This window comes from Halichoerus grypus, chromosome 9 (assembly GCF_964656455.1).
Source record: "Halichoerus grypus chromosome 9, mHalGry1.hap1.1, whole genome shotgun sequence".
NCBI classification, from domain to species: domain Eukaryota; kingdom Metazoa; phylum Chordata; class Mammalia; order Carnivora; family Phocidae; genus Halichoerus; species Halichoerus grypus.
Window position 1 is genome coordinate 129075545 of NC_135720.1, and position 13887 is coordinate 129089431.

The 13887-nt window shown below is 44.5% G+C and overlaps 2 protein-coding genes and 1 long non-coding RNA gene across 7 annotated transcripts in view; 2 read left to right on the forward strand and 1 right to left on the reverse strand.

Moving 5' to 3' along the window:
- LOC118544668 (uncharacterized) overlaps positions 1-5916 on the forward strand; it is a 41432-nt gene extending 35516 nt beyond the window's left edge. The window contains exon 3 of the long non-coding RNA XR_004921710.2: positions 5780-5916. This is a non-coding gene — a long non-coding RNA (uncharacterized LOC118544668). The remainder of the gene's footprint in view (positions 1-5779) is intronic.
- Positions 1-13887, forward strand: part of SMIM13 (small integral membrane protein 13) — a 211127-nt gene that overhangs the window by 109883 nt on the left and 87357 nt on the right. The window lies entirely within an intron of this gene.
- The window catches only part of NEDD9 (neural precursor cell expressed, developmentally down-regulated 9), a 180247-nt gene that overhangs the window by 40642 nt on the left and 125718 nt on the right, over positions 1-13887 (reverse strand). The window contains exon 1 of one of the 2 annotated variants that reach the window (XM_036106552.2): positions 6105-6483. The exons of the other annotated variant lie outside the window; for it this stretch is intronic. Coding sequence (XP_035962445.1) covers positions 6105-6116 — 12 coding nt within the window. The 5' untranslated portion in view covers positions 6117-6483. Of the gene's footprint in view, positions 1-6104; positions 6484-13887 lie in introns of those variants that run through there. 2 annotated transcript variants of the gene reach the window in all.

The following is a 13887-nucleotide window of genomic DNA, read 5'->3' on the forward strand; positions in this document are numbered from 1 at the left end:
AAGGCCATTTCTCTTAAAATGAAGATTCTTCAGGAAGACAGACTTTTGCAGCCAAGCTGTAATGTTCCCCAGGCGTGCATCGTCCTCATTAACCAGTACGAATGACCGCAGGGAGATGACTGGAATGCTCTAAGTAAATAAGATGGAGGGGGTGCCATTGATGGAGTATGAACAGGGTTTTTTTTGGGGGGGGATGTCCCCTTCCATGCCCATATTCTTTGCAATCATCCATCACCTAGGAGACCAGCAGCTATTCTCTGCACTTTAAGTTGGAAATACAGCATTTCTTCCCAGTGGTCCTTCTTGTTTATCTTGGCAACGAAGCTTGGTAATTAAATCTATATGTTACTGCAGAGTAATGCCACGGGCCCAGTGGCTGGCATCTCAAACCAATTTGTTTAGGTTTCTTCTAACCCTAAAACGACCTAAAGATAGATCACCAAGACCTCTTACTTTACATCTCCTGCAGTAGGATAATATATAGTTTCCCCTGAGCTTCCATACCCCCCAAATCACCTCCTTCACATTTTACCTTCAATTTTGTACATTGATAACTTTCTCTTGTCCTCACTAATATATTTGTTATGGATAAGTGATTCTAGCAAATGCTTCCTCTTAAATTTTTATCTGTATAATGCTTCTATATCTATATATTATATATGTCTTATAATGCATCCTGTAATAGCTGCCATTTTTACATGCCTATGTGCTAAAAATAGATGATTTTCATATAGTATATCCTTGCCACTATCTGATAAGATCAGTATTATTACTCCCTTTTTATAAATGAGGACACAGAGGCCTGAAGTAGCAAAAGTGGGATTTGCAACAAAACCCAGGTCCTTTCCACTATGCCATACAGCATTAAGACTCTTTTTAGTGGCAAACAAACAAACAAAACAAAACACCTACCTCTTTTTAATAGCTATTTGTAAAAGTATTTTATGTCCTTCAACATTCAATTCAGTATCTGTTGAGTGTTGACTACGAGCAAGGTCCTGTAGTTTTAGGTATATCAAATCTTGTTAATAATGATGGAGATCCTAAGTCATTCATATATTAGCAAAGGGGCACATCAGTGTGCTGGTAAACCCCTGTTGTCTGGCATCTGCATTTCCACACTACATATCCAGGCCCATGGCACACTAAACAATACTCAACCATCTTTAACTAGTTAACTGGGATTTTGACAGAATCCTGTCACCAAGTCTTGATCCATACTATCCTCTCAACACCTATCAACGCAGAGAGCCGAGGCTGACTAGCATTGTCTATTTTACTATATGCCAGGAGCCGTGGTAAAGCCGTGGTAAAGCCGTGGTTCTTTACATCCATGTATTATCTTGTTTGGGCCTTAGAACAATAGTCTGACACAGGTATTATCCCTATTTTACAGATAAGAAAATTGAGGCTCAGAGAGCTTGCCTTGCCTGAAGCTGTCGAGCCGTAAGTCACAAGAAACAGAAATGCCTTTCTCCAAAGCCCCTACTCTATCCACAAGAACATGTAAGATCAAGGCCGTGCCCTCTCCAGGCTGTAACAGATCCTAGATCACACTTTTTCTTCAAGGACTTGTCTAACAATCTGCCTCTACCCCCAAATAAAGGGTGGGGGCTCTCATTTTCAGTGGGGCTTCCTTAAAACTGGACGGCCCCCCGGGGCACCCAATGGCAGTTACAGGTATCCTTTCCATAGTGACTCCTTGGAAGGGGTTAATAAGTAAGGGAGTGCTAACAGAGTAGGACAGAAATGGAAAACATAAAGCCTGTTGTAGGGATCACAGGTCAGTCGAGGAGAAAAACGTGTAGGCTTTTGATGGTTTTATAGAGTGGATGGATGAGGAGACCTGGCCGGTGGGAGGTGACAGGATAACCCAGTAGGGTAGACACAGAGAGGGGGGCCAGTGAACGGAAGCAGCAAGAGACCAAGCTTTCCCACAGCAGAGTCAAAAGAGAGGAGAGAGGTAGTGGGTACGGGGTGGGTTGTAAGGGCACCGTGTCTACGTGGGTGGAGGAGGCGAGCTGCAGCAAGTCTGCTAGCAGAGCCGCATAAGGACTGCTTGAATGAAAAAATAAGAGACGATAAGGTCATAAGGGCACACAAGGGGGAGGGAATTTGCAAAGGGGAAAAAGTGGAGAGGAAGTTTTTTAGAAGTCTGGGGGTGTGGGGGGGGAGGGGTAGGAGCAGCAGACCGGAAGCCACTGATGATTCTGAGAAAAGAAGTGATGTATATTACAGTAAGGAAAGGATGCTAAAGGAATCCTTGGTATGTCCCGCACTGCGCGGCTTGCTAAATTTGGTATCGTCAGAGTACCTCCAGCTCTCCAAAGACTTTCATCTCTACGTGGGTAAGTCCTGTAGCTCTCACAGTGGGTTTGCTCAATAAACACATCCATCCATAAACAATTCAGTTACTCGTGAAACATCTTTCGGTGCCTTTAAAATTCCTAGATCTCACCTAAGATTTAAAAAGGAGCGTGGGGGACCGGAGTCTCTCGTTCGGATGGAGCGCAACGAATCACTGACAAGAGAATACATAATTCAAAGCCGAAATGTCAGAGCAAGGAAAGAGCGGGGAATTATCGAAGTCATAAACGACTGTGTCGCCTGAAGACCCTCGATCATTTTTTCTCAATGTAACTCCAGAAAATAAAAGGAGTTTCAAAGTCCCCCTCAAAAGCGTTCCACAGTACACACGTTGTTTGCCCACAGCCAACCAGAACACAGCGATCTGCGTTCCAGAATCCAGTTTTCTCATTTCTATTATAAGCTCCACCTGTACTTTTTCTTGGCTCAAAACGTTGAAGAGTGAATTTGTTGTCGACCATACTTCAGTGAAAAAAAAAAAAAAAATTGTGGAATGGTAGACTAGATAACATAATTTAGAATTTTAGGGTAGGCACCCAGGGTTCCGAAATTTGGCAGTCACAGAGGCTGCTCAGCTATTAGAGATCAGACAGGCAGTGCAGGCTGAGCTCTAACCAGGCCTGGGCCTGCACAAAGTGGGCGGGGTCTCGGGCGTCCGCTCAAACACAGCTGTGCACGCATGCTTCAGTCCCCCTCCTGGCGGACAGCAGAAACGATCTGCTTCCAGACCCTCAGAACGGGAGCCTTCCCTGGACGAGCCACCACCACCACCGAGGCACCGTGCCCTCCCCCCGTTTCAGGACATGCTTTGCATATTCAGAAGAGCTTGTGGACAGCTCTCAATAAACGCAGGCCCTGCGATTTACAGTCTACTATCACAGAACCGCACAGTGAAGCCTTTTAAGACAGATGGCACCTAAAGTCCATATGAAACTGCAGCCTCCCCATGAACACCACCACCACCACCAAGAACCATAAAATGGAAGCAAGCTAGGCTAGATGTGTGCTAACCAGAACCGATGTGTTCATCAGTAATAGCTTACATTCCACAGTTCTCAAGATAATTCTAAATACAGAGCCCCGCCGGCCTGAGGCTGCGGAAAAGCGCAGAATGAGTGGGGGTTTGGTTGCCCTCTAGTTATGATTCCTGAAGTAGCCAAACCAGATAATCTAGTTAAAAAAAAGAAAACTTACAGTGGCTGAATTATAAATCTCTACAGTGAACAGAAGTCTGACTGTGCTACATTTATAGCGTGTAGGGCGACACGGGGTTTCAAAGATAATTCCTGACTCCAGGATTTTACAATCGAATAATAATCTGGTTTTACTACCGAAGTGGCTCAGATTAAACAAATAACTGCCAAACGTGCGTTATACTTTGCTTTGTCGAGTTATAGCTAAAAAAAAAAAAAAAAAAAAAAAAACTATCCTGCAGGAATACTGGAGATGAAATAGTTTTAAACTCCCTGGGGGACAAAAACAGTCACACAGGACGTTTCAGGGAGGTCACAGATGATTCTTTCTTTAATAGTGGCTTAAAGTCACAAGTTTTGGAGCCAGATCGCTTTGGTTCAATTAACAGCTCTGCGACTTTTAAAGCTGTGTGGCTTTGGATAAATCAGTTAGCCTTTCTGTGCCACAATTTCCACATTTGGAAATAACACCCACCTCATAGAGTTTTTGGAAGGGTTAAATATGACAATCCTGTATTATCACGGTAACTCTTAATACTATTTATCATCCCTCTACCTTTGCGTCATCTCCTCGACTTAAAATGACAAAATCATCTCCTGAAATAGAGTTGTCCATTACTAGAGAGAAGACAGGCTTTATAAGACAGGGACAGTAGATTTCTTCAGGTACTGCTTTATTTTATAGTCACCCCAAGGTGTCAATTTGGCATTTAGCCGATAAGAGAAATCAATGTTTTTTCTGGTGAAAAAAGCTAATAACATGAGCTAATCACAACCATATATTTACACCAGGCAGGGTGTTCAACACTGGTAAGACCCGGCAAAGAGAAGGGTTTTTTCCATGAATGCCAATCACAATTTATTTCGTCAGTTGCCGTGCCATTTTCTCTCCATAAGAGTAAAACGAAACACGATGAGGTCACTGAATAAAAGTGACTTTAGACTTTGTCGCTTTTGTCACTTTCTAGATCGAGGTATTCAGCGTTGATTTCAGCCACTTGTACTTTCCAGTCATAAACGTATGAACATATTTTCTCTTTGCTTTCCCCCTGCAAGGTGGTTATTATGAGACTAAATGCATTCAGCAATAGGGATAGGAGGAGGAAAGAATCACTGCAGGCTCAGGAATCTCTAGGCCAATCACTATTCTAAACAAGGGACTGTGGAAATATGGGGTGAGCCACTTCAAGAATGGGAACTTTCCTGCCAGGTAGAAGATTTGTTGCTGGTTGTATCCTAAAGTCAAAAGTATTAAGAATCTTCAGGATTATTCATTCCACTGCTCTTTCCTATGGAGAAATAATGGAATAATAATAATAATAATAATAATAATAATAATAATAATAATGGAAAGCTAATAGTACAATGATAACTGATACATGTGCCTTCACACATGTAACCTTTCCAAGGAGAACCATAACTCATGCATTATAATGAAGACTTTTGGCATCTTGATTTAGAGCTTTTGAATGAGATTTATAGCTTTTGAATAAAAGATTTATCACTGAGGTTAACCAGTGGCTATTAGCCAGAACCGAGTATTTACAACCTCACATTAAAAAAGGATGGGCCAGAAGCTACATAATTCAGAAAGGAAGCAAAGTAGCTCCCAGCTAGCACAAACCTGAAGGTCAGACAGGTAATACAAATTGTCAATCCAAAAGCATAGCCACCTTGCCAACCGTCATTTTAATAATAGCACATTTGTTTAAAAGCATTAGGTCTCATGTCTATTCTAGAAGTCACACCCAATTCACTGCAATGTGCTTCGAAGTGCAGTGTCTCTGGAAGCTGCTTGCCTGGTTAGATGGGGGTGCCTTAAATAAAATAGGGATATTCCGAGCAAGTTATAATCCTTTTGCCAAGAATACACAAAAACAATGGAGCAAAATGCATGGGAAAATAATGTATCATGACATTCTGTAAGCTACAGGGACAATAAGCTGGCTGGACACTTCAGACCCTCAGCCCATTCAAAGACCAGTAAAAGTAGTTTCAAGAAACGGCAGATCCTCATCTGTTCTTACATCCAGTATCATTTTAGGATGTCAGAATTCTCCACCATCCGCTGTGTAACAGTACCTGGGGCTTTTAATTTCTCCCACCCAAGGTACATAAGGCAAACTGCTTCTCATATCAAATGCTTAAAGCAAAGGCTGAAAACTGCTTTGAGAGCCAGTCTGAGAGACTCAGCAATTCTGACTCCTCTCTCATTACAGCTCCGGTACAGTGGAGGCCAGGCCTGGGGGGAGCCTCGCGGAGACTTGAACTCCTCTTCAAGTTAGACAGCCTCCGAATTCCAGGGCTCCCGCAGCAGCTCTAAGACGAATTCCCAAAACGTTCAGGGGAGATAGACCAGGGTGTGCTGTGAACTCCCGGAGTGGGTCTCAGAGACTGGGTCTCTGCCTGACGTATGCCTACCTCGGTGACTGAGACCCATCTCTCCCAGGCCCCGAAGGGGTCCCTGGAGAGGAGTTGTCACAGTGGGCAACACACACACACGGACGCACATGCGGAAACCTTAAGGAAAAGGCATCCGCTTACCTTATACTTCATCTCGGCGGCGGGGAGAGTCAAGCCGTTTTCCTACGCTAGTGAGACTGCATGAAGCACTGGCGAGTCCGCCCCTCCATGGAGTGCAGGGCTAAATGAAAGTGAGAACGGTCCGGGCCTGGGCGGGTTTGCCAGTCGCAGCGCGCAGAGCTCCCTCCGGCACAGCCTCTGAGCTCACTGTTTTGATTGAGGCTGGCCGAGCACCGACTATATTTGCATACCGCCCGCCATTGGCTGGCGGACCAAGGTAGCGCGGGGCCCCGCCCACCTCTTAACTTCGCAAAACTCACAAAGAACTTGTAATGTGGTCATTTCTTCTTCTATTAGCAGAAAGGGTGGAAAATAGAACGATGTGGGGAACCCTCTCGAACTTTACTCCCCATCCGCCAACCCCCCCCAAAAAAAAACCCGGGAAAAGGAGATTCTCTTTCAGATTAACCTAGGTTTTAAAGAAATTGAATTCACAGAGCAAGCAGTCTGACAGTCGTGCTTCCTGTGACCTAGCAACTCCTTCATAAACCCATTTCATTTCAAAGCCATTCACCTCCCAATCTCTACATGAAACGAATTCGGGGAACAAAAGGTTTTCTGTCTCCGGGCCCCTTTTTACTAACTACCCCTGCTGATATCTCTCTCTCTCTTTCTCTCCTCCCCACCCCTCCCTTTTTTTGTGGCTGTTTGCTTTTTTTGTTCTTTTCAATGTTCAAAGTACTTGCAACGTCAGTCTGCAGAGGAGACAAAATACAATTCTCTCAGTGAAAAGGAACTCCCCTAGCACAGGCACCCGGGCTTCCCTGGCCAGCTTCTCACCAGGGCCTCAGAGAGCTGTCAGCCACATTCGGCGATCTTCTCTGGCTTTGCTGAGGGTAAAGGTTAGATGTGACCTCTCCGAAGAGGCTGGCCAGTGCACGCCCTATACATCATCGCTGTCCACTGAGTACTGTGTCCTTTGATGGCTGGCATTTCTAGCTCCAGCTTTGAACACTGCAGTGTTTTCCTTCTGACCTCTCTCCTGAAGATGACCCATTAACCCACCAACACTTATTATCAGGCGAACAAAAAATGCCCACTGTTTGATGAGCCTGGTTAAGAAAGACCAGTCTGTCCAGTGAAGCACAGAACATTTGGTTCAGCCTCCTGATTTCTATAGAGAAAGAGATCACCCAGGAGAAGACAGAAACAGTCACCTTTAGCGACTCTTCGGAAGGCTAGAGCTGATAGAGGGGAAAATTCCTTTTCACTGGGTCTCAGGGTTGAGACTCGGTGATTGTAGACAATAGCTGTCCCTGAGTGGGATGGGCTCCAACCAGACTACACGACTTGGATGGAAAAAATCGGCTCTTATTTTTTTCCTGACCTAGTTGGATCAGAATCAGTTTGATTCCCCTCCCCCACAAATTCCCAGTGGATTAAAATTCTACTTTTATGATCCAAACAAAAAGAACAGGAGAGCAGCTGTCCTGCAAAAGTGGTTTCCAGATACAGGGCTCATAGTTTAGATCACAGTTTAATATGGCACTGATTCCCTGGACGTGACCAGCCCCCCCCCCACCCCCCCCACCCTTACTAGCGGTCATAATGAGGTTGACACACCCGTTCGGGCCTCAGCTTGGACTTTGCTTTTCCTCATTTAGCCTTGGAGTGAAAATGAGCCTGAGTGATTTTGCAAGGTCTTTCTGAACATAGATAAAGCATGCAGCATATTGCATAGCAAAGGCTCTTCCTAACAGTCCCGCAGTCTTCTGGGCGAGTCATTAGTTTGCAGGAAATTGTGTTTTTGGTGTCTGCCTGGATCAGTCAAAGACCTTCTCATCTGTAAGATGAGTCTTGTGGCCTCCAGAAGATCTAGATAACATTCCTTTGGCTTCCTAAGCAGTGAAGCTGAATCCGCCTTCTGTTTAGTTTGATGAGTACCATTGAGTAGGTGAAAACTATCTCACTCCATTTCAATGCTTTCAAATGGTTTCCCAAAGCATTTGCTAGGGCTTTTTGTCATTTCGTTCTCGCCAGAAAGTTTAATTCATGCTAAGTGGCCCTCTTGCTTTCCTGTTTCTCTCCTGTTGGGTAAGACACCTCAAATCTACCTGCAGTTCATTTCAGGGCCGTTTGGGTCGGCGTTAGTTACCTTGGAGTCAGGTAAACTCTGTTAGAATCTCAACAAATTTTCTTAATTTCTTGATTTCGGTGCCCTGAAGTATAAATTAGGGAAAATAATACTACCTACTTGCTGGAGTTATAATGACTATTGAATGAGATAATATGCATAGGGGCAGCTGGGTGGCTCAGTGGGTTAAGCGTCTGCCTTTGGCTCAGGTCATGATTGTAGGGTCCTGGGATTGAGTCCCGCATCAGGCTCCTTGCTCAGCGGGGAGCCTGCTTCTCCCTCTGCCCCTACTTGTGCTCTCTCTCTCTGTCTCTCTGACAAATAAATAAATAAAATCTTTAGAAAAAAATAGATCATGTGCATACCCAGTACTATCTCAATTAATGTTTGCTTATTAATATTTTGTTATTAATTATTTCATCTTAAATTCATCATATATCATTACTATATTATATAACACTATTATGATATATAAATATATAAATATTTAATTGTATTAATTATGACTGTTATGACTGTTAGACCGCTGTCAATATTTTAAGTGTGATAAGCATTCAGAAAAAGGTGGAAGACAGCTTTCTAATTTAACAGATATTGATTGAGCACCTCCCAGGTACTGTTCCAGGTGGGGAAGGTACAGGAGCAACCCAGACAGACAAAGTCCCCACCCTCGGTGCTTACAGTCTCCTGGGAGTGGGGGACAATAAGTCAATGAATATGTATGTAATACAGTTTTGGAGTGATAAATGCCATGAAGAAAAATTAAGCAGGGAAAATTGCTAGAGGAAAACAGATGAGGGTGGGGGGGGGTGTCTTCTTTTAGAGAAGCCCTTCTAGGGAGGTAATATTGAAGCAGAAATCTGAATGGCATGAGGGATCCACTCAAAGATCTGGGCAGAGGAAAGCGCCTGAGCTTGGTATGTTTAAGAACAGCATATAAGCCCCGTGTACCTGGAGTCGGGCACCTGGGGTTCGGGTGGAGGAGACCGAGACAGGTTGGTGGTGGCAGTTGGATTTCCTCCGGAGCTCCAGAGGAAGTCACCGGAGTGATCTGAGCAGAGAATGATGTGATCTGTTTCTCTGTGTTTTTACCCTTTGTGTAAACACTCAAGGGTAGCAGGCCCTTGGTTAAAATATTGAGCTCTGGTCTTAATGCAGTTTACATAATGCAGCTAGTTGTTACTGTATTCATATTTAGTGTTAAGTATATTAGTATTTAGGCACTTAGTATGTTTTTTCCTTCCCCCTTTGGGGAAACACAAATTCTCTCACTGAATCAAAAAACAGCCCCAACCCCTTCTATTACCTGGGATTTTTGGATGCAAAAATACTGTTTAAACTATGCTATATAAACACTGTCGACCGATCTATGGGGCCACCCTCCTACTCCCGTGGGTAGCCTCCTAAAATGGGCCAGGACGCTGAGGCTCAGGCCCTACCCTATGCTCACCTACACCCTGGCGGCCCCTCAGCCTGCCACCTGCCTGCTGGTGGCCAGGGGCTCTATCTCACCCGATGCTGATACAGACAGGAGCAAGGGATATGGCACCGGACAACGTCCAAATGATTTTCCAGCTGCCACTAGACACGGGCGTATCCACAGCAAGAAATCAAGAGGATGCCAGAGGGAAGAGATTCTCCTACGCACAACTTGGGAGGAACCCATGTGGCTGCTAAGAGCGAAGGGCCAGGTCAGAACATGCAAGGGCAGGAAGTGAGCTCAGGAACCTAGAGCAGCCCCTCTGAAGAGGATGAAGCTGCTCCGAGGGCCAGGTGCTCGCACGGGGTGCCACCAGTTTGGCTCATAACAGCAATCACTGTTTCAGGTCCATTCTGTCTCTCTTGTCTGATCTATTCCAGTCCTTCCTTTGTCATTTCCCCGCCTGCAGTCTCTCCCTGCTGGAAGCTATCTTCCACATCGCTACCTGTTTAATTTCTAGAGTTCAGAGCACATTGCTACTGGGATTAAAAAACCTCTAGGGACACTTCAGTGCCTTTAAAAACAAAATCTGCAGACTTTGGCACGGACTATAATTTGAGCCCCCCCTTCCTTTCTGGCCTCATCCCCTCCCATCCCCCCACCCCACATCCCACCCTCCAGCCAAACTGGCGGGACTCACCAATTCTAAGACACACTTGTACTGTCCTGACTCCGCACAGATGGGTCCCTCTGCCTAGTGCGTCCTCCCTTCACACGTCTGCTATCAAGCCGAGCCCCAACACTAACCCTTTTGTACTTCCTCGTCAACAACCCCCACTCTGCCCACCTCCTCCTTTCAGAACTAATTCGTCCCTCCCTTCACTATGCCCCCATTGTATTTGGAACACGGCCCTATTATAAGGCTTTTCCACATTGTACCATAATATTGGTTGATCTCCGTGGCCCCAGCTTCAAGGTGAGCTCCAGAGGGACAGGGTGGTATCCTGTCCATCTCTGTGTCCCGCGCAGGCTTATGCCTCATAGGGGCTTAAATACTTGCTGAATGAATGGATGAATAAGAGGACAGCAGTAACTTCAAAGAATGTCTATTTTCTGAGAGTTCTGTGTGACGCTCAGGAAGGGAATGGAGAAAACTTGAGTTTGAAGGCAGTAGCGTGGTTTACATTAATAGGAAGCGAAGCTAAGATGCAACGTTTCAGAACCTACTCAAGGCCTGCTGCCAGTTCTGGCTCTTGGACATGGTTTGGTCTGAAAACTCCAGCTTGTAGGCCTCCTGTTTTTGTGTGATCGATGAGCTAAGAATAGATTTTACATTTTTTATATGAGTGGAAAAAAAGAAAAAGAAGAATATTCCGTGAGTTGTGAAAATTATGTGAAATTCACATTTCAGTGTCTATAAATAAAGTTTTATTAGAACACAGACACCCTTTCCTTTACAGGGTGTCTTTTGAGCTATAATGGCAGGCTTGGGTGGTTGTAACTTGAAGAGGTAATGGCTACAACCGCCCTCCCCCCAAAATGTATTATTTGGCCCTCCACAGGAAACATTTGCTGACCCATGCTCTAGAATAGTGCAAGATAGATGTATCCCTGAGTTCAGACTCAAGGATAGATCCTTCCACATCCACAGGGAAACGATCTAGAAATACTCCTTCTACGGCCATGCATTATGATTTCTAGTTTGAAAAACAAAATCTACAAAAACCAAAGTTATTTCACAAAATAATGCGAGGCAGCAATTTTTCCATTCTGTAAATCTTCAGAAATCTCCCCAAAGACGAGCCACCAAGAGTTTTCCAATTGACCTCTGGCATACTCAGCCTTGATCGAAACCCTCCCGGCTGCCAGGCCCTAGTGTTACGTATCACAAACGTGATTTCATTGAATATTTATCTAATATGACAACCCTAATCTTACATGTAACAAAATTGGAGACCCAGAGAGGTCACACAGCTTGCACAAAGTTACAGGTGGATGAGTGTGGGTCTGGTGTTGGAAGGCAGGCTCTCTGGCTCCTGAGTCTGTGGGTCCTCACCGCTGTCCCCCAGCATCCCCTGGAAGTCTTCATTATCTGAGCTCCCCACTTGTCAGTCAGTTCAATGAGGTAGCTTCTCCACCCAAGTGGGACTAAACCCAACTGAAGAGCAAACTGTCAAGTTGTGACACACCTCATCCGTGCTTTCAAGCCCTGCTTGTCTAGACTGTCCCCCTTAATCATTGTGCCTCTTTAGGTCCCATCTTTCCCCCTGCTTGCACCCTCTTTCATGAGACCTTTCCTTTCCATTGCTGATCTCTTCCCCACCCCCCTGTCTCTCCCTACCTCTGCCCTGGGTCGGTGCTTCCCAAAGCTCACCCCCCTTAAAAGCAATTATGAATGCTCCGTGGGCCTGGGGAGGGGACTTGGAATCATAAAAATATCCCCCAGGTGATTGTGTACACAGCTTGTCATTTAGTGCTTAGGTGTTGTCTTTACTGTTTCTCCTGGGAGGAAGAGCTTCTTCTCCGCAGTGAGATTTCAAGCAACTTGGGGAAGGGGATTTATGCAGACAACTGAGTCTCATGGTATGTCTTCCCAGAGCCCTGTGTCTTGTCCACGCTCCCAGCCTTTGCTGACGCCAACGTGGAAAAAATAAGTCACTTTTCAGCCAGCAGAAGAAAGAACACCTCTCACTCTAGGCAATAGCCCCCCCCCCCTTTTTTTTATCTGTTGAGCTGGTCAAGCTCTTAGAATGAATGAAAGTCTGTTATTAAAGAGATGCTCTAGATATAGTCTCTAACACCTGTTTCTTCCTGTACTGGGGAATGGAGTGTTCATTCACTTTCTCACCACTACTATTTTGGTGAAAGAGACTCACTAAGGCTGCCCAATCCTAACTCTTCCCACCCACCCCCTCCCTTAACAATTATTTTATTATTATTATTATTTTTAAAGTTTTTCTTCCTACCCACCCCCCCTTTTAACAATAGTGTCTGAAGGATAAACTCTATTTTCTGAAAGAGTTGTTAAAAACATTGTCTTATAATATTTGTTTCTGCAGATGGAGGGTGTTGTTTATTAAAAAGGCTTGTTGACTCATGATCCCAAAATTACTTCTGATTTGGCGCCCTCTGACTTACTTCTTATTCTCACTCAGTGACAAGCCACCGGGGAGGGGTGGGGCTCTAAACAACAGAGAATAGAAATGATTCTTCTAGAGTTCTCTTTACTGCATGACATGGTGGATTCCCACACTGTGACGACTTTACAAGGTCTCACTGCCCCGTTTTACTGAGTCAAGTTTATAAGTGTGTCTTTGTGAACTTCCTTTTAAAAATCTACCATCCTCTTTCCCCTACCCCATTTCCCACTGCCATCTGTCACAGATTCTTTGAGGTGGCTTTAGTGCTAAAATGGTGTGTCTTAGACCCCTATCCGTCCTTGATAAACCATGAAAGAATATATGCAATCCTGTGTCACCAACATGCTACTAAAAACCTACATAGACTCATGTAAATTGCCCCTGGTAATTATGGGCAATACCTGGACTTGATTTTTGAAAAACTGTAATCGTGAAGTTTTTGATGTTTTACATATACATCCATCATAGTGTTATTATAACTCTGGAATCCTTAATTACTACCTTCCCCCCCCACACACAAAGAATAAAAAACAAAACAGATTAAATTATATGTCAAGTAAACTTGCTCAACTTTAGTAAAATATGATAAGCAATGATGAGGTTCCATTTTAGCATGTAGTATTTTCTTCCTGTGAAGGATTTGGGGAGTTAATTTAGGGGTGAAATTGTGAGCAAGACGAACATGCGAAGGTTTACATTTCCACTCTTTAGATGTATCCAGTTGGGCACAGGAATGACGTTCAGTGGGACAAAAGGACTTTATTGGTAAAATTGTGTAGGCTGCCTGGCAAGACTCTCTCCTGCTCTCTCTAGCCATGAGGCATTCTGTAATTGCATGCTTCAGTTTGTCCAAATAAACTATTTGTTATATGAAACTGTCATGGAAGTCTCTTCTGCTGCTAGAAACGGCAGACTGTGGATCCTTACAAAGGTCAAGGTGATCTGCCACGACCATGTAGACAGAAATCCCATGCCTAGGCGGAGGATGGCCTGTTTTTCTGGAAGGCAGTGCTGGACACAAGGACATTGCTATGTGATGTGTATCCAGTAAGAGGGGACAAACGCACCAAGCTTCCTTCTTGCTCACTTTTGTTCTTCCTTTATATATTC